Source organism: Anoplopoma fimbria, chromosome 10 (assembly GCF_027596085.1).
Source record: "Anoplopoma fimbria isolate UVic2021 breed Golden Eagle Sablefish chromosome 10, Afim_UVic_2022, whole genome shotgun sequence".
NCBI classification, from domain to species: Eukaryota; Metazoa; Chordata; class Actinopteri; order Perciformes; family Anoplopomatidae; genus Anoplopoma; species Anoplopoma fimbria.
The window spans coordinates 21,335,705-21,356,507 of NC_072458.1; the positions used below are offsets into that span (position 1 = coordinate 21,335,705).

Consider the following 20,803-nt stretch of genomic DNA (forward strand, 5'->3'; position numbering starts at 1 on the left):
ATGCAAAGTGTCGACTCGTAGATTTGATAGTTGACTATTCTGTTTAACCTCTGCATGTAGAATAAAAGAACAGAGACCGAACATAATTCAGCGTTATATGCAGACGGAACGAGCACCAAATGTTTATGTGGTGCTCAATGCTTTGTAAATTGTAAAACCTATGCATTCCTAATTTTCTCAGCAGCTATTTTGACAAAGCAGTGCAAACACATTATCATAGTACATAATTAATGATGATCCAACTCTATTTAGTGTGTAAGAGTCGTTCCAGTGAGCCAGCATGCACAATACCAGAGCCCCTTGCAATCTAAATTCAACAGCGCCCTTAATTTACATTATTAATTACACCTGTGTTTACCCTGCTGTGAAAAGGGACTAATTCAGCCTCAGCAGTGTTTTAACTTTTCACCCAATCAACTCATCAGCATCAGGTGAGTGGCTGCCTTGCGGATATTTACATAGCCATTCCCAACAAATAAAGCGATTAAAAAAAAGGAAGTAAAAATGTCCTTATGTCTTTTACAAAAACACTTTTCCTTTACCTGGATGCAAAATGACATGAGGTCAAGAAAAAATGTGAATTATGTGAATAATAATGCAACAGTGTATGGAGAAACTACAATGTTCTGAGCATGGACTACAAAAAGCACAATTTACACTTCGCCCTGTGCATTTTTATCAAATGAAGTTATGCAGGCTTTATAAACAGCTTTCTGAGTGACAGGCTGCTTCAACGGCAGAGAGATACCAAACGTTCCTGTCTTCCTGCAGCTGTCACACTCTTTAAATCAACACCGTTCTCAGCAGACTGCACCTAAACTGACAATTAATCTAATATGCTTCATCAAATTAACAGTTCAATGCACATATTTATAATGTGCATTAATGTGAATTCAAGCGTTAAATTGTTTATTATAGGCCTTTTTTTTTTCAACGGATGGTTCTTGTTATTGCACTGTTCTTTTTTGCTGCTGTAACACTGCAAATGTCCTATCCTTGGGATAAATAAAGGATTATCTTATCTTAACCATTAACAAAGCGTTTAGAAAATATTACTAAAAAGAGAAATGTTAAGTTGTTTATGATAATTTGTTTATTAACAGTTTGATATAATTACTGTTCATTGTGTTATTCTTGTTTTGTTTTTTACTTTACTAATACTTACTTACTAATACTACTAATTACTAATAATTTTAATTTCTAATAATTCATTTGACTGTTTTCAGCTTTTCCTACCGTGACTAATCAAAATGTCTTTTTCGAAAAATAAGCCTATCAAATCCCAAAAGTCCATCAAACAAAACTAACGTGACATATTACCAAACTATATCCAAGTTAAACAAATAAACTGTGGTACACGACAATGAAAACATCTTGGCAATAGTCTGGTGTCAGTTTGAAAAGACAAATTCAAAAGAGAGGAAGTGTAAATGCTCTACTTTAATGTTCCCAGTTCATTGTGCATAACAAAATCAAAAATAAATTAATCTAAAAATGCCCCGAGGCTTGAACTTCATAGAAGCATTTTAAATGGTTGGAAATTAAATATGACTCACTTGCCTTGTAGCTAATGATGACTTAGAACAAATAAATAAAAACAATGCCATGCATTTGTACAACATGTACTGACATGTCACGGGTATGCAAATCAGATAGTTGTAAAACGCGTGTTGTGTAACTCCATTAAAAGGCATGTTCTCAAGGTTAGGTGAACCCAATGATACTGGTTTCAGACATTATTGTTGCATTTTTTAAAACATTCTTTCATATGTGATTAATATGTTAATATTTGAGGGTTGAGAGTTTTAGTTATAAAATGTTTTATAAATCAGGATGTTAATAATATATGAACAGATCCCATCTGTAAAAAGAGTCTGAGAAAATAAAGAAATTCATTTAGAGAAAATGACCTTTTAACATATGTTTAGTTTGAAGACGCTAAGGTACGTAAGAAATTTAATTTGATATCATCATGAAACTTCCCCAGTTGATTATTTACATTAATACAAATATTCTTTGGTATCAGAAGTATTCTGAAATGTTATGTTTTGATATGTAAATTCGACATTATCTTATGGTTCTTTTTGTTACATTTAGGAGAAATCTACAGACGCAAATAGACAAAGAAGTAAAAATAAACACCTAAATGTGTATTTTAAATGTTTTTGTTACACTAGTCTAAAAGAAGACATGTTATGGAAGCAAAATAGACCAAAAACTCAAAATTGAGCAGTGTCAGAAAATGTATATTTTTGCCTGTAGTGTCTCCACTTAAATCAACTTCATTTAAATATGTTTTATACAAATGTCGTAAAAGACGATGTGAAAAAAATATGACATGAGAGGCGTCGCTGATTGTTTAGCTGTGCTGCTAGAACTTTACTGATTTGGTCCGCTCTTTTATCATCTGCTGTTATTTTCCTGTAAAGCTATTTGTAACCTTGTTAAGAAAAGTGCAATATAAATAAAATGTCTTGTCTTGTTAAACATATTGGGTTTTAAATATGAAAAATATGAGTCTATAAAAAGCATTTGTGGTTTGGTTGAGTGTAGGCAGCCAAAAACACTTTTTCAGATGATCAAGGTTAAATACATTGCAGTTAGTGTACCACAGGATGGTCTTCAGTTAAGTGAGAAGTTCTGTGCTTTATTATTTAGTTTTATAATTTTTTTCTCCTTAAATCAGTGACACTGCATATTTCCCACGTCATTTTTTAAAATAAATAAATTACCTTTCAGTGTACACTATTCACACAAAGTTTAAAGAGTGATTTTCAGTGAGATAGAGATTACAAACAAGGTCAACAAAGCTGAGCAAGAGTAGGTAAAGAGAAACACAAGAAAACAAACCGTGAACAACAACATACAAGTATACGAGTCATGACATCATTTTGAAGGATAAACATCTAAGATTAGTTTATATGAATTATATACAGGTAGTGGACCACACCCACCACATACCTGTACCTGCACATCTTGCACAGTTGTGATGTTTGCTTGGTGACATTCCAGACAGTCCAGACAGAAGTATATAATAATAATAATAATTTATTGTACAGTGCTTTTCTAGTCTTCCGACCACTCAAAGCGCTTTGACATTACTAATCAATCACCCATTCATACACTGATGACAGGAGCTACCATGCAAGGTGCCACCTGCCCATCAGGACCCTAACTAACATTCATACACATACATACATACACACACCGCAGGAACAGCCTGCGGGAGCAATTTGGGGTTAAGTGTCTTGCCCAAGGACACATCGACATGGACTGCCGGAGCCAGGGATCGAACCGCCTCTGATTGGAGGACGACCCTGCTCTCCACTGAGCCACAGCCGCCCAATATATATATATATACATCTGGCAAAGAACTCAAAAACACTTTTCAGTGGTTCCCGCTACACAAGATGCTTTCTAGACCACATTTTTACGTGATGACACACACAGAGAGACTAACTAGGTGAAAACAACATCAATAATCGATTAAAAGAACCAAACTGCACTCTGTTATCTAATTCTCTTCACCTGCTTTGATGTTTGGAATCCTTATAATTCACCTGTCGATCTGCTACGAGATGTATGGATCGTTGAGACTGTGGCACAGCTACTGCGTCTTTGTAGGCGACTATATAATCTTCTCCAAACTTCCTTATTTGTGTCCGTAATGTTACGCTCCGATTGCCATGTGGTGAACACATTGTGAATCTTCAACCCTTACAATTAATCTAGAACATCTACACAAATCCTCCCAGAATAGAGCCGGGTCTATGTGGAAGCAGGATCCTGACATTTCTGAATGAATTTAACATATGCTGCATGTTTTCTCATATCGCCTGACATCGTATGCTAGTTCTGTTTTTTTCTTAACAGGGAATTCCTCCTCTTGCCTTATTTTGACGATGGAGTCCATGTTTGATGCCCACTTTAAAATAGAATTGGGAATCCAACAGACACTGCTGTTGAGTCGGGGTTTTAGGTTTTTGTTTTCCTTTTCTAGACAGATTGCAGTCCTCTACACACCAGTAGTCTTTAATGACAGCCTGTGGTACACAACCCAAATGTTTGAAAAACTATTAATGCAATGCCAAAAAAATGACATCCTCTTTGCAAATAGTAAATGCATCTTAAGAAAACACAATTAAATGACGAAAAACATCTTCAAAATGTACATTGCAATATGTGGAGAAAAAAATCTGCAAATATATAAGACCAAGCAAATCAAGAAAAAGTTTTATTTAACAATTCGATTTTTGGCAACAGAAGTTTCCAGGTGATTGATGAACATGTTTGCTGGGAAAAGGCTAAAATAAGTGTAGCCAATAAACTTCTACACAGCCAATATCATTTAAGAAATGAAACCATTTGCAAACCAATTAGCTGGAAAGCTTCAATGCTTCATGAAGCTTCATCTCGCCTTCACTAGCGCTATACTAGGTTTTTGTGAGTGACGTTCAGGTGCCTTGGTTTGTAACGTTATTGATTGTGAGCGGTATTCCTGTTGACTTTTGTAGAAGCATGCTGCTGCAGTCAGAAACCACATAAACTTATCGTGCTGCACTGACTGGTGCCATTCTCCAACGGCGCCTAGCATTTGCGACGGCGTCTACCTTTGCCACTAGCTGTAACTTTCTCCACTTAGTGACACAACTGTTCAATCCCCTCTAGCAAACCAACAGGAGGACGATGTAGCTATTAAAGAAGAAAAACAAGTTCAGGCGGTGCACTGTTCCAAAAGTCGTAAAGAAAGCCCTATAATAAAGCATTGGATGGTGAAAGTGGAAGAACCAGGTTGTAGTTTGAAACCCAAATACAAATTTCCCCGCTGCGGGACTAATAAAGGATTATCTTATCTTATCTTATCTTATCTATGACAGGAATGTCATCCCCATCCAAAACCTATTTTGACAGAAAATCTAAAAGAATTAGATAATTCCTCAAAGTGCACTGAGATACTTAAGGCCGTAATACCTGCCCCCTCAGACAGAATTACCATCACTAAAGAGGATGTGAGAAGGGTGTTTCGGTGTACCAATACAGGGAAAGCTAATGGGCCAGATGAGTGCAGTGCTTTCCTCCTCAAGAACTTTGCATCTGAGCTGGCTCCAGTGTGGCAACCTATATTCCAAACCTCTGTAGACACACACACAATCCCTCTGTCTTGGAAAACCTCCTACATAAAACCACTACCAAAAATCCGATGTCCAAAAGAGCATAAGGATTATAGACCCATAGCCCTCACTTCAGTGATCATGAAATCACTTGAAAGAATACTGCTACAATATCTTGTTAGTTTAACCAAAGAGAAACTTGACCCCTGTCAGTTTGCTTATAAAAAGGGCTGCGGTACAGAGGATGCGGTCGCCACACTGGTCCACCTGATTACAAAACATCTAGATCAGTCTAAAGACAACTATGCAAGGGTGTTGTTCTTGGACTTTTCTTCAGCCTTCAACACGATACAGTCTGATATATTGGTGTCAAAGATGGTCCAGTTAGAACTGAATCCATATTTGATTCACTGGTATGCATGTTTCTTAACCAACAGAGTACAGAGAGTAAAGGTGAACAGAACCCTTTCCTCAGCATTAACTACAAATGTTGGCGCTCCACAGGGTTGTGTAAGCTCAGCTGTACTCTTCACTTTTTATACTGACAGTTGTCGTACTGAAGAATGTCTGTCTGAGGGTAGGAGCAAAGGACCAGATCAGTACATTCTAAAGTACTCTGACGACACAGTTTTAATTTCTCTCTTAAATAGTTTCAGTGACCCTGGACTGCACCAGCAGAGAGTAAATAAGGTGGTTGAATGGAGTGATAACAACGCTCTCATCATAAACACAAAAAAGACAGAAGAGATTGTTTTTGGTGCACCACTGGAGATATGCAAATCTCCTATTACTATTCATAGTGAACAGATCGATCAGGTATGTTCATACACATACCTAGGAGTAGCAATAGACCATCTTCTTTCATGGAAAGATCAGATTGAATCAGTGTGTAAGAAAACAAAGCAAAGAATCTATTTCCTTCGCCGTTTAAGATCTTTTGGTGCCAGTAGAAGGATTCTTCTTTTGTTTTTCACTTCTGTCATTATGAGTGTTCTTCAGTACTGCAGTACCACCTGGTATGGATGTCTGTCTGTAGCCCTAAAGTCACAAATGTTACAACAACTAAACATTTGTTCAAAGATTGTTGGACAACCACTTCAGGAGCTGTATGCTTCCATGTATGACAACAGCATGCTGAGGTTGGCAAAAAACATCACCTCAAACACTAATCATGTTTTGTATAGTGAATACAGGTTATTGCCCTCAGGAAGGAGATACGAGGTACCACTTTTCAAGAAGGTTAGACTAAAAAAGTCTTTTGTCCATCAATCGACTTTGATGCTAAACCGGAGATAGGCGAAGTGGTGGACAATGTGCTCTCGACTATCTGTACCCATGTATGTAAATTTGTTGTGTTTCAATGTGTCATGTCAATGTGTGTAATTCATGTTTTCTGTTTAAACATGCAACGGCTGCTGGGTCGCAAGACAAATTTCAGCACCAGCTGACGAATAAAGTTCATATCATATCATATCATCATATCATCTTAAATGCATTATGGGTAAGGCACTGGCTCTGTTTTTCTGATTGTCAAGCAGCTGAGATGTGCTGTATGCTTATGCTAACGATTAGTGGGGGTCTGAGAAATACTTTTTATGCCAGACAAATAAAATAGTTTAAGCTTTAACGTCATTGGTCAACACTACAAATGGGATTCTATTGGTTGGGGAGTTTTGACAGGGTTAATGCACCAAAAAATCCAAGTGCAGAAATTTCATGAGTACAAAGAAGCAGCCTGAGTGTGAGGAGAAGGACCAAATCTGGAGCTCAGCAAATCTGTGCAAGCAACAATATATCTGAGTGCAAGTATACAGTTTGAGAAGAAGCAAAGCAAATCCAAGCAAAAGCTGGAGCTATTTGAGGACAAGGAGAGAGATTTGAGGCAAAGCATTAGAAAATATGAAGGTGAAATCCAGAAGTCATGCTGATCTTAAAGAGCTCAACTCCGCTCAATCTAGTCTCAAGTAACTGTGTTTTCCACACAGACACAAGAGTTATGGGTCATTTAAGGAAAGTACATTTTCACTACATGTGATTTCAAACGTGTTGAACAATAAAGTAACAAAACAAAATAGCCTACAGTGTATTTCAAACACCTGGGGAGATGTTTTTACATTTATTTTGTAAAATACATGAAAGTAAAAACAGTAAAACATTATTAAAAGAAGGGCTACATGGTGGTGTAGTGGTTAGCACTGTCGCCTCACAGCAAGAGGGGCTGGGGTTCAATTCCTGGGCCAGACAACCTTCTGTGTTTAGTTTGCATGTTCTCCCCGTGTCAGCGTGGGTTCTCTCCGGGTTCTCCGGCTTCCTCCCACAGTCCAAAGACATGTAGCTTAGGTGCATTGAAGACTCTAAACTGCCCGTAGGTGTGGATGTGAGTGTGAGTGGTTGTCTGTCTCTATATGTCAGCCCTGTGACAGACTGGAGACCTGTCCAGGTGAACCCTGCCTTCACCCATTGACAGCTGAGATCGGCTCCAGCACCCTGCGACCCTTAACTGGATAAGCAGGTTACGGAAAATGGATGGATGGATGGATTATTAAAAGAAAGTAAATTAGCTTTTTGATACATTTTGCGTTTTTATGGAAAGTACAAATGCATTTACAAAACATTTACAAAAAAAATCACAGTATGCATGATATCTAACTAAAATAAATTTCCAATTTTTCGTGCGTTCTCTTGCATATCAAGCAACACGAGCAATCAGTGCACCTGAACAAACCCCCCCAAAAACGAAAATACCTGGTTAAGTTTAGGAAAACGTTGTGGTTTAGGCTGAAATAAGTGTATTTCAACTACTATGTAAAGTTTACGCAACAAAAAATACTTTTTTTTATTTTTTTGTTTAGGAAAAACAATGCAATCCCCAACACATTGTAACTGCAGTCTGCATTGAATGATGAAGCAGTTCTTTGCGGTTTTCCTTCCTTGTATCACTCAGGTGTGGTTTACAAGTTAATTACATATTTTGTGCAGTAAGAAAACAAAACCACTCAAGCTTCAGGCAGATTATCATTGCATCCCTAGAGACTCACTACCCATACAACACACCTGCATTGTGAATAACGTTTCGAGGGCAACACATTTTTGGACAATGATAGCAGTGGCTACCATGGAAGGTGCCACCTCAGGAGTAAAAACTCACACCCATTCAGCCATCAGAGGAAATGTGGGGTTATGTGTCTTGCCAAAAAAAACATCGCCATTCAGATGTCAAAGAAAGATGGCTCGCTTTATAACCTTATTATTGTGAATCACATTTGAGGGAAAAGTTTTTTGACAATGTATCCCCTTAAATAAAATGCATATTGGTGTCCCATTATTATTATTACTAATATTATTACCTTGCAGCTTAAAGTATAAAAATGTTAAAAGGACAATCACATATTCTCCCAAAAGAAATGATCTCACAAGAACATTTCTTTTATTTCTTTTTCCAAATTATCAACTTAAGTACTAAGTATACTTTATTTCCACATTTTCTTTTTCACATGTCTTACAGCTGCAGGTGTAAACTTCCTTTGAGAGAAGGGTGTCAATAGGGAAATAATTCACATCAAGAAGTATCTGTCCCTTTGCAAGTCAATTAAGTTTTGGGTACATATTTGGGCGTGTTGAAGGCACACTCATGCCGAGCTTTAAGTTACAAGAGAAGTGGAACTGTGTCAGGTCAGTCTTGACTGTGGAGCTCAGACACGTTTTTCCCCTAGTATTTCATATTATTGATGTTATCAAGTTGCCTTGGCAACATTACATTACATTACAGTCATTTAGCAGACGCTTTTATCCAAAGCGACTTACAGGAAGTGTATTCAACATAGGTATTCAAGAGAACTACTAGTCACCAGAAGTCATAAGTGCATCTCCTTTCTTAAACAAGCATCTCAAAGCATAAACCAGAGCAAAAGTATAGTGCAGAGGCAAATTACTACGCAAACAATAATTGTAACAGACTAATACGAATACAATAAGTGCTACAAACTACTACGAATAGGATAAGTGCAGTAAACGAATACGAATGCAATAAGTGCTACGAGGAAGGCTCAGGGTAGTGCTTCATGAAGAGGTGAGTTTAAAGATGGGCAGCGACTCTGCTGTCCTGACGTCAGTGGGGAGTTCATTCCACCACTGAGGGGCCAGGACAGAAAAAAGCTGTGACCGGGTGGATCGGCCGCAGGGACCTCTGAGCGACGGGGCAACCAGTCGCCCCGAGGCAGCAGAGCCAAGTGGTCGGGCGGGGGTGTAGGGCTTGACCAAGGCCTGGAGATAGGAAGGAGCTGTTCCTTTCACTGCCCTGTAGGCTAGCACCAGAGTCTGTAACTGGATGCGAGCTCTTACAGGGAGCCAGTGTAGAGAACGGAGAAGGGAAGTTGTGTGAGAGAACTTGGGGCGATTGAACACCAGATGAGCTGCAGCTTTCTGGACGAGCTCCAGAGGTCTGATGGCCGACGCCGGGGCTCCGGCAAGTAGTGAGTTGCAGTAGTCCAGGCGGGAGATGACCAGAGCCTGGATGAGCACCTGCTCCGTCTCCTCAGTGAGGAAGGGACAAGCAAACACCGTGCTAAAAGTTTATTTGTATAAACTCATTTCATCATCTGGAATGTGGGTTGTGCAGATCCCACTTCAGAGGAAAAAGAAAGAAAGAAAGACATGAGTGATTTAACTCATGACTCCTCATGACCTCAGAGTCATGAGGAGGGAAATCTACAAGGAACAAGACTGGTTTCAGAACAATCTCCCCCCTGCAAATTCCTCTTTAGGTACCAAAAAACTTCATCAAGGCAATCCAGCAAACCATGGAAGACATTTTTTGGACGTGTGTTGCTGATGAAAGGTTTTTTACATCTCAGTTTATTGAAAAGCAACTTTTCTTTGATATATATTTAAAAGTGGTACTCCAGCTATTAAGTACAGGGAGGCTACAAAGTTTGTGAACTTTCAAGACTAGAAACACACTATTATAAAAATAAATGCAGCAGAAGAGGCCAAGATTTTGATGGTTTAAAATAAAAAATACTGGAATTTGACAGCCTACAATGATTAGCTTCATTAAATCCTCCCTACTTCCAAAACATTAACTTATTTCAATAACCACGCCTTCAGTTAATGCAGTATTTTAAAATATAGAGATGGATTCTTATTCATTTTGTATTCAACTGTTTTCACAAGCTGAAGTTCCTTGTGCAAGTAAAGGGATCCTAATGTGTAAAATTGGTGGATTGAGCCTTTTTCCTTTGTGGTTATGTCACCTGGCCTTTGAAACTGACACACATGACATGTTTACACTAGCCCTCGTTGGGTTCTTTTATATCGGTTTCTTTAATCTTTTACAGTAAATCCTGTGAGAAATGAACGATGAGTTTCCTTGTGTCCTGTTCTATTTTTCTTTACTATTGTCACACCCATTGCTGGAATTCTATTGAACCACTGAAGTTTGTTAGAGGGAATATTTGTCAAACCACTCTGCAGACTGAGTGAAATCCTGCAAAGTAAGATTTATTACAGCCGTATATCTTTGTAATACTTTTGGAATCTGGGACATTTCATATGATAACAGCAGTTGCAGAGCTCCACAGTGCTTTATTCTCGAGCCCTTGTTGATTTAAGAATATATAGACGCTGTGTGTCGCACTTCTGCTGAGCCGAGCTATTTTTACCTGCCTAACACAATTTATCTAACCAGGAAAGAACAACAAAAATCCCCAGTTTTATCTCCTATCAATCTGCCGTGATCATCAAATCGAAACAAATCTGTCAACAAATACCTGGTTAAGACCAGATGTACTTACGGTATTAACCGTAAGTACATCTGGTCTTAACCAGGTATTTGTTGTTCTTACACTTTGTAAAAGTTACACAGCAGTTGGGTTGTATCAGACCATGTTGCACCCTGATACAACCTTTGATTACTTCAAGGTAAACCTGATGAACTGTTAGCCTCAGTTTGTCTTTGACAAACACTTAACAGTACAAAATATTTTTAAATGCATTTATATGATGTTTGAAGCTACATTTTTCTGTTTTATAAGGTTTATTCTCTGAACCGAGACTTTATTCTGCAGAGCCATGTAGTTTAAAAATACGTCCTAGTTTTGAATTCATCGTTTCCGCCATAATACATGTGAGATTTTGGGATAATTGGTTTCCAGTCAGCAGGTCAGGACCTCTCCAAGGGGTCACAGGATAAATCTGGAAGGTCATACAAAGATTAACAAAATAAGAATGTAGAAAAACACGTTCCTCTACAAAAAATATAGATTTTTAGACTTTGCTCAATTCTTTGCATTTTTTTAAGTAAACAACTGGATATTTCTCCATCTTTGTTATTAAAATAAAACAGTTTGAGAAAGGGAAATTCTGTAAAACACGTGTGAACCTAGAGGTAAAAACGTGAGGCGCTGAGCAAAGCAAAAGCAGCGTGGAAGAGACTTAATTAACAGCATTTACAAAAAGCTACCCAAAGCTGCTTAAAAGTGCTTTGTCTGATCAGAAATGTATTAATATTTACAGATTTGTTTTAAAGAAATTGACATTCACACTCCCCCTTTTTCTTATGAAAATGTAACCACAAAACATCAAAATAAATGTAGATATTCATGCTCCCCAGAGGATGAATCATTGCGCTTTGGTGGATCTTTTCCTCTAGTGAGACTATAAAGCTTGATTTCCACATGTTGCTGAAAGATATTCTAATCACATGTCTTAAGGCTGTCATGCTCCCCAGAGTATGAACAGTTTCTTTTTTTTGACACTCCATGGACTTTGACCTACATCCGCACAGACCTTGTGTTTTAAGTCCCAAAAATGGTAAAACAAAAGCAAAATCGCGTACGTGTGTGTGTGTGACTGTGGCGTAGTGGAGAGCAAGGTAGTTCTCCAATCAGAGGGTCGGTGGTTTGATACCCGGCTTCGGCAGTCGATGTGTCATTGGGCAAGACACTTAACCTCAAGTTGCTCCTGAAGGCTTGCCATCGGTGTGGACTGGATGATGAATGTTAGTTAGAGTCTGATGGTGGCACCTTGCATGGTAGCCTGTCATCAGTGTGTGAATGGGTGAATGATATGTAATATACTACTGACTGTAAGTCGCTTTGGATAAAAGCGTCTGCTAAATGACTGTAATGTCATGTAATGTAATGTGTGTGTGGCTTTCTCCACCCTTGACTTTAAACTTGAGTCATGAACACTTGCTGCCCTGCAGAGGTTGGACTTCCCATTGGGTACATTCCTTTACTTTACTGTACTGGGAATGGCAATGCATCAGATGAAGCACACAAACCATTACCAGCTTAAAACAGTAACATGATGAGCACATAAATACATCAATAAGTATAATTCATCATTAATATATCACATTTAATATACATTATTTTCTGATAGGGACATTCTGCAGAATAATTACTGACATATTAAGTAAAGGTAAAACATTCTTATGCTTCTACTTGAATGAAACAATTAACTTGTACTTATACACAGTGTTCCTTCATTGTGGCAAAACTACTTTTACTTCAGTACAAATGTAATGGAATGTTAATTAAATGAAAGCTTGTGAAGTATGTAACTCTGTGAAGTCACCTAAAGAGAATTTGGCACCGCCCTCGTGATCCACTTAAATACAGATCGAAAGAGACACGAGCCTCTAAACAGCAACCACAGAAGGAAGCGAGGATGAAGGGAGACAGAGACATGCCCTCGTAAGTACACACATTATTATTCATATTCATATTTGATCTCATATGTTTTATTTATTTATATTTCAATGATTTCATTTCAAAACTTTTTTCAGTTGTTATAATAATAATAATAATAATAATAATAATAATAATAATAATAATAATAATTTATTCGCACATACACACTGACATTTTAGTGCACCTATATACTAACACTTGTTAAATATAATATACAATTGGTACAGTGAAAATGTTAGTCAGTCACGAGATGCAAGTAACTGGGTTCATTTTTAATGTGAATTAAATTAAATTAATCTTATTTCAATATATTTGTACAAAAGCTTGTTTATATCTTATTTTGAAATGTCCATCGCTCGCTCCCGATCTGGGCCGCTTTAATCCCGTCTAGTGCTCACTGGGTTGACTAAAAAAGCAATTTTTTTCTAAGCTTATATTTTTCTGTAATTGCAATTAGTTATCTTTTCATGTCAAGTAAATAAAGTAAGTTAGTTAAGCCCTTATATTAGGCCACTAAAGTGTAACAATCTGCCCAGGGACTACAGACAAAAGTTTGCTCTTCAAAGTCTGGAGCATTTAAAATGTTATAATTTTTTACAATTATTTATAAAAAATGATATTGTAGTTTGAAGCAGATAGCAAGCGTTATTGAATATTATTTCTTCAAATAAATATTTTACATAATTACAACTGTGTTTTATCCTATTTTATTCATTATTGGTTGCTTATATCTGCTTACAACTGCAATGTGATCATCTCAAATCTATCAACTCTATCAATCCAACCATCTATCCGTCCTTGGTGTCTTTCTTTAGGCGGCCGTGGGATACCTGCCGAGAGGTCCCCATCATTGAAGATGAACACACGCCATGGAAGATGATCAAACTGCTGAAGATCATCTCTCTGTGTGTCGTAGCCGTGTTTGTGTTTGGACTGGCCTTGTGCAGCAAGGTTTGCTACTATTCATACATTTTGTTATTTACATATTTATTTGCATAATATGATGCATATTGAAGAGCAAATTGACAGAAGATACCAGAGCTGTGAGGATATAGATTTCATTTATGTGTTATAAGTCAACTCATTAAGATTTAATTAAGTAAGACACGTGCTTTGTCTACAGAGCAGCTCATATCACAGTATAAAGTAACAAATGAAATTATTGTAATTTTTTTTTTTTACTCTGTTCCAGGCGTCATTCCTCCTCCTCATCACCTTGTCCAACGAAGGCTCTAAGACCATCCCCAGTGAGATGAGACCCGTCGCTCTGCTTTGTATCGGCTGCACCCTCATCAGTTCCAGCGTTTTACTATTGCTCAAAAGCCTCTGGAAGGCATGCTACAAAACATCAAAGCTGCCGAGGAAGTCGACAACTGCCTTGGTAAAACAAGTCGCAACATGGCATTGACTGATACTTAAAACAGAGCCTGGAAGGCACCCTGACTCTTCTTTACCGTATTGTTTAATTTCATCATCTTCTCTCTTCTTCAGGTTCTGTTCTTTGAGTTCCTGGTGGCTATGGGTGCAGCCATTCTCACCATCGTTGCAATGCCACACCTGGACATTGTGACCAACGTGACGATACTGAACGGTGTAGCCGTCCTCTCTGCGCTCCTTCAGGCGATCACTCAGTGCACCGCCAAAGAAAGGAACCGCTTCCTGGTGCCATCCATCTTCGCCTTCCTCCTGATTTTGCTCGGTTACGTCCTGTTCCTCTTCCTGTACATCACGAAGGATCCCACTGATACCAAGATGATCATTTGGGTGGGTCTGGCTACTGGCGGGACCTTCCTCATGTCTTTCAACTGGTGGGAGAACTACTTCAGGCTGATCAGTGAGAACAACAGCTCCGTCTTCCTCAAAGCGTTGTGTAAAGATGTGAAAACGTGCCAGAACATGCTGCACATCCTCTCCAGCCTGCTCAGGATCGCAGTGACCGCCGGTGTGCTCGGAGCCTACGTCCCTCTGGCCAAAATGGACTGGTACATCTTGACCTCCATCCCGAGCCGTGAGACAAAAATTATAGCCATCATCACCGGGGTCCAGCTGTTCTCCTCTGCACTCTGCTGCTGGTTTTCTTTGGTGGCCTGTAAGATGCACGCCCTGCGACGATGCTTCATCCTGCCTCTGTACCTTGCCTCTCTGGCCGTCATGGTTCTCTACGTTGTCCCTGTGATTGTTTTCTATCAAGACTACAGAATAAGTCTGAACGGGACCGCAATCAACTTCACAGGCTACTGCCATGAAGTTGTCGATGGAAGAAACCAAAGCCTGAATGGCAGCGTGTTCCCACAACTGGTTTTGGATGTTACACACTCTCTGTGCTTCCTGGACATGTCCAAAATAAATGACATTGGCATACTGACAGGTAATAATTAAGAGTCTGGTACAATGCATTTTAGCACATATAATACTCAAAAATAAGGTTATTGTAGGTCCCTGCGGCCATGACGTATTTGACAAGAAGTATTACCAGTTGAACTTGCATGGCTATTAAGTTATTTAGTGCTGCATTTTTCTGGATACACAAAAAACAACTTCATCATTGGGTAGAGATCAAGGTACTTTCCAGTATCCAAAGCTGCAATTTACATCTAATGTGTTTGTTAATCTTCCTCCAGGTTCAGCAGTGTCCTGGTGGCTTGGTCTTGTGTTGGCCACCCTCCATCTGTGGTACCTCAATGTGTATCGTATCCAGAGGACCCAGGACATTTTCGTCAGGAGGCTGTTTGAGGGAGCCTTTATCGAGCAGTCCCTTCTCCTCAACACCCGATTCGACATCCAGACGAGAAACAGGAAAAAAAAGTAAGTGTCCGCCATTTTTGGTCCCCACATGAATCATCTAAAGCAAGGTTGTGTTGTTGGGTTGTAATTTCAGGTTGGTTAGTTTAGGTTATAAAGTTAGAGTCCAAAACAAATATGTTTCTCACATTCGCAAATCTTTTCATGTTTAGTTACAGGCCATTTGATACCTCAATGGTGTATCTGTGCGCAACAATGTGGCACGAAACCTACGATGAGATGATGAACATCATAATCTCCATCTTCAGGTGAGTTGTTTTTTTTTATCATTGATCATCTTTCCATTCCTCTTACTCTATCTCAATTGATTACCTGATCAGAATTTCTTGTTTGGATCAAAGGCAGTCTCTTTCTTTGCAATTTAATAATTTAACTACAAAGAGAGGTGGAAAGACCAAAACAACATAGTTGCTCAATGTGGTGCTAGATTTCTTAGAGTTTGTGTCCTTAGCCTCAGCCACATCACTTATTTTATCACAGTGGATACCTTCACAGTTCCTATTTTTGTTTCTCTGAACACTGCAGACTGGACAAGTACAGACCAAAGACAGCGCCAAAGTTCGACGATTTCACCTTTGAAACCCATATCTACTTTGACGACGCATTCAAAATAGTAGACGGGAGTCAGGGTAACCACCTCAACAATTATGGAAAGGACCTCGTGGAAATCCTCACAGAAGTTTATGGGTAAGAACCATGTTTAGAGATGGCCTACAGTTACTGTGCAATTTAGTTTTAAGTATAACAAATGAGTCCAGTGCAATTTACTATCAAAGTTCTCCCATTTTCCATCATCAGCATCTTCACAAACATCGACGACAAGTTCTTCAAGAAGAAGTATCAGATCCCCGAGCAGAAGATCATAAAGACGCCGTACGGAGGTCGTCTGGTGGTCACCATGCCTCATGGGAATTTGATCATAGTTCACTTCAAGGACAAAACACTCATCCGCCACAAGAAGAGATGGTCTCAGGTAGGAAAATAATGGCTATACTTTAACATGTACCATCACAGCTCATGTTGGGTCACGTTCACGCTCAACAACGCTTGAACACTTAAATTATGATAAAAACGAGTTTTGTTTATTCTTATTTTCCAGGTCATGTACCTTTACTATCTTCTGGGCTGGAAACTCATGACCAAACATTACGCAAGCTGGAATAAGGGAGAGGACGAGGCTGAGGTGAAAGCGGCGGTTGAGGTAAATCTACAAAAAACATTTGTAGATTTTTCTTTGGGACCTCCAATAGGCAGCCACAATATTTCTTAATTTATCCTAAATGTAAATCAAAACAAACTGTGCCTGTATCTACAGAGAGAGAAGCACAACACCTACATCCTGGCATTAGATGGCGACACAGACTTCCAACCGGCTGCTGTGACGCTGCTCATCGATCGTTTGAAAATGTACCCCCGTGTCGGTGCGGCGTGTGGCAGGATCCACCCCACCGGATCAGGTGTGCACATTGTACAAATAAAATGAAACTAGGAGAAGGCATTACATATTCAACAACTGTCCAATCACATGAACAAAGAGCTCTAAGATCCTCTACTGAAGCTGAAAAGACTAGCACTGAAGAGATATTTGTGTTGAGGCTCACAATACGTCTATATTTCCACTACAGGTCCCGCTGTGTGGTTCCAGAAGTTTGAATATGCCGTCAGTCATTGGCTGCAGAAGACAGCGGAGCACGTGATTGGTTGTGTGCTTTGCAGCCCCGGCTGCTTCAGTCTGTTCAGAGCAGAGGCGCTGATGGACGACAACGTGATGAAGAGATACTCCACCAAGTCCACCGAGGCAAGCCACTACATCCAGTACGACCAAGGTGAGGATGTTGTTTGATAGGACTTCCCGTCTCTCACTCAGTGAATCGGTCTCCTCCTCTCAAATATGAATTAATTTTGTTGTTCACTGCAGGTGAGGACCGCTGGCTGTGTACTCTGCTGCTGAAGCAAGGATGGAGGGTGGAGTACAATGCGGCATCTGATGCTTACACCAATGCACCTGAGGACTTCAAAGAACTCTACAACCAGGTGAGTGGTGTAGCTGATCAGAACTGTTCCAAGTTGTCAATAAACAAAAAATCACACGTGTCATGCTGATGATTATTTGGCACCTTCAGCGTCGCCGATGGGGACCGTCCACAATGGCCAACGTCATTGATCTGCTTGGCTCCACCGGCATCATTTCAAAGCGAAACTCGTCCATGTCCAAACCGTTCATGTTCTACCAGCTCTTCGCCATCACCTCAGCCATTCTTGCCCCTGCTACAATCTGCCTGTTGATCGCAGGTTGGTGTTTTGTGTTTGTGGACACAATTTATATTGATATCAACGAATTTTCTTTATAATGTTTCAATTTTGTTCAAATAAATTCAAAAATAAAAACGTGTATGGGCTTTCTTTTTGTGGTCTCCAGGTAGTTTGACCTTCGTCCTAAACATAGATGCAAACAGTGCCCTGGTCTTGGCTGTGATACCGCCCATCATCTACCTGGGTCTTTGCTTCAAACTCAAATCAGACACTCAGATCACTATTGCAGCGTTCATGAGTATCATCTATGCATTCCTCATGTTGGTGGTGTCGATGTCCATTATTGGTAAGTTATATTCAAACAGGTATAACTTGTTTAAGTGCAGCGACTTTATTTGGACTTTGTAACATCTTTTTTTAAAGAACTGCTGAAAGCTGCTCTAACTCAACATACCCTTATCTTTCTCCAGGCTCGATGGTGAAGGATAACACCATCCTGACACCCAGCAGTATTTTCGTCATCGCCATGGCCTTGGTTTACATCATCACTGCGATAATGCATCCTCAGGAAATGCATCTGGTGTTCCACGGCTTTCTCTACATCCTCTGCATCCCCAGCGCCTACCTCCTGCTCACCATCTACTCTATGGCCAACATGAACAATGTGTCCTGGGGAACACGGGAGACAAAACCTACTGCAGGAGCTGCAACACCAGATCTCGTCGTCAAGCAAACAAGAACTCAGAAAGGTAGATACCCAACCAAAATAAGTGTTCATCTTCAAGCCCCTTACAGCGCAACACTAGACCAGTATTATTGTTTGTGCTAACTGAACTTCATCCTTGCAGCCAAAAGCACCTTTCAACGGTTCTTCTCGTGGTGCAAGTGTTGTAAAAAACCCAACCAAAGATCTGGAGTAGTGCAACTCCCGGTCAACCAGGAGAACTTGATGACAGAGTCGGAACAGCCTGAACGAGGACCCATAAACACGATTGTGGGAGACGAAAGTATCCTAGAGGAACAGACGTAAGTCCTAAATGTGGAACATTGATTGTAATGCTATGTGCCGGTGTCACAAAGTGTGAGATGACGCTTAAACATTTTCTGTTTGTGTTTCAGACAAGCAGAGCCTAATTTCGACGCTCCTGCCCAATGTAAGTTCAGTTGCAATAATAAATCAATCATGAATTATTTTTGTTTTTTTCAAGCAGATTCCAGCTCTGTTGAAAATGTAATGTTATCTAATACCGTCCTGTCTTGCTCTTCTTTCCAGGTTTTGTCACACAACTGCAGGAAATGTCCCCTGACATGCAACTACAGGAGGACTCGCTGGACAAGGTGTGTATGTCTCGTTTTATCAGGTCAGCGTAATCAACCGCCACTGAATCACATTGTCACAAGGATGCTCACCACATTCTGTTTCCCAATGCATGGGGGAAAACTGATGATTAAGTGTTTGTTAAGCGCTGCATCTAAATATGCACAAATAACAGAATAACTGATTGAAGGTGTTTCTCTGCAGGAGGAGGAGGCGTTCTTCATAGAGCTTCAGGAGAAGTACCTGAAACCTCTGCAGGACGACAAAGAGAGACAGGAAAAGATCATCAGCGACCTGCAAGTGCTGAGAAACAAGGTAGGTGTGGGGTAACAGGTACAGTAACAGGAAACCACTGTGCAATTCATGCTAGAATTAATCGTATCTTTCTCTTTTACACACAGATCAACTTTGCCTTCTTCATCATGAATGCCCTGTGGCTTGTGGCGACATTTACCCTCCAGCTCTTTCAGGCCTCCTTCTCCATCAAGATCCCCAAGGTCAACCTCCAGCTCCAGCACACCGGAGAATTCATACAAATTGATCCCATTTCCTTCATGTTCATTCTGGGATTCGCGACATCGGTTGTGATCCAGTTCCTTACTATGTTCTACCACAGGTGACCACTTGCGCCAAATGACTTTGTTTTTTTTCTCAACAGGGTTTTCATTTTAATGATGTTCATATGTAAGCCAGTCACTCCTTTTTTTCTTAATCAATATCATTCTCTCTTGTTCTTTCTTCATCCAGAATCACCACTCTGATCCATTATGTCGCCTTTTTGGACACTGAACCCAAAGCGCAAAAGCTTGTGGAAGAACCATACCTGAAAGGCAAAAAGGTATTTACAACGACTTTTTTACTTGAACTACTGCTTAGTGTTGCCTCTTCTACTCTGCACAGTTATAATACAAATGTACAGATGTACAAAGTACTTAATGGCACTCATTTGATTTCTGATGATTCATTGGTATTCTTAGAATAGATCTTAATCGCGACAGAGGACAACATCAGGTGGATCGCTGCGTAAACAGCTAACCAAAAATAACATTTAATTGCTCTACAAATACTTTTCCTCAATTAGGGAAGCAAGCAGTAACTGAATGTACTGACATGAGCCCAACCACACCCTCACCACATTTCTGCAACTGTCCTAACCTAGAACAAATAGCTTAGTCACCTGCCAGAAGTGTTCCAGGTGTGGTGCCATTTAATTGAGCTGATGTTTCTTTCATCTCCACCCAGGAAAAATCTGAAACCAGCTCCGAGTCCATCGACGACACCATCAGCGAGGTGGACTTTGAATCTGACTCTGAGAGTGACGATGTGTACTTCGGCAGTGGTGATGGGACTATGGTGTAAACACAGATTCTGTGGCACTTTTTGAGCACTTTAAATTATACACTCAATGTGAGATTTCACCAAAACAAGTTTTTATTATGTATATATAATTTATTCATACAATTAAGTTTTATTGAACCAGTTTGTTACAAAGTGCTTTGCAGAAAACAAATGTGTTTTCTTGATGAAATAGGATAAAAAAAAATGTTTTTTAAGAATGTGTGTGAAGGAACTGTTATGTTATGATATACTGTACATCTTATCTTTCTCTGAGTTTGTTGCCTCTG

General features: G+C 39.5%; 1 protein-coding gene across 1 annotated transcript; it reads left to right on the forward strand.

Moving 5' to 3' along the window:
• Positions 1-12,782: 12,782 nt before the first annotated feature.
• On the forward strand, positions 12,783-20,537 carry LOC129097705 (chitin synthase chs-2-like). The gene is made up of 22 exons (XM_054606609.1): positions 12,783-12,808; positions 13,621-13,756; positions 13,998-14,186; positions 14,297-15,173; positions 15,427-15,610; positions 15,760-15,855; positions 16,133-16,294; positions 16,406-16,580; positions 16,707-16,829; positions 16,923-17,064; positions 17,233-17,433; positions 17,526-17,641; positions 17,731-17,899; positions 18,027-18,206; positions 18,331-18,609; positions 18,709-18,886; positions 18,980-19,014; positions 19,134-19,198; positions 19,362-19,493; positions 19,580-19,794; positions 19,926-20,016; positions 20,421-20,537. Exons 1-22 carry the CDS (start codon positions 12,783-12,785, stop codon positions 20,535-20,537), a joined length of 3,888 nt encoding a protein of 1,295 aa, XP_054462584.1.
• Positions 20,538-20,803: the final 266 nt, after the last annotated feature.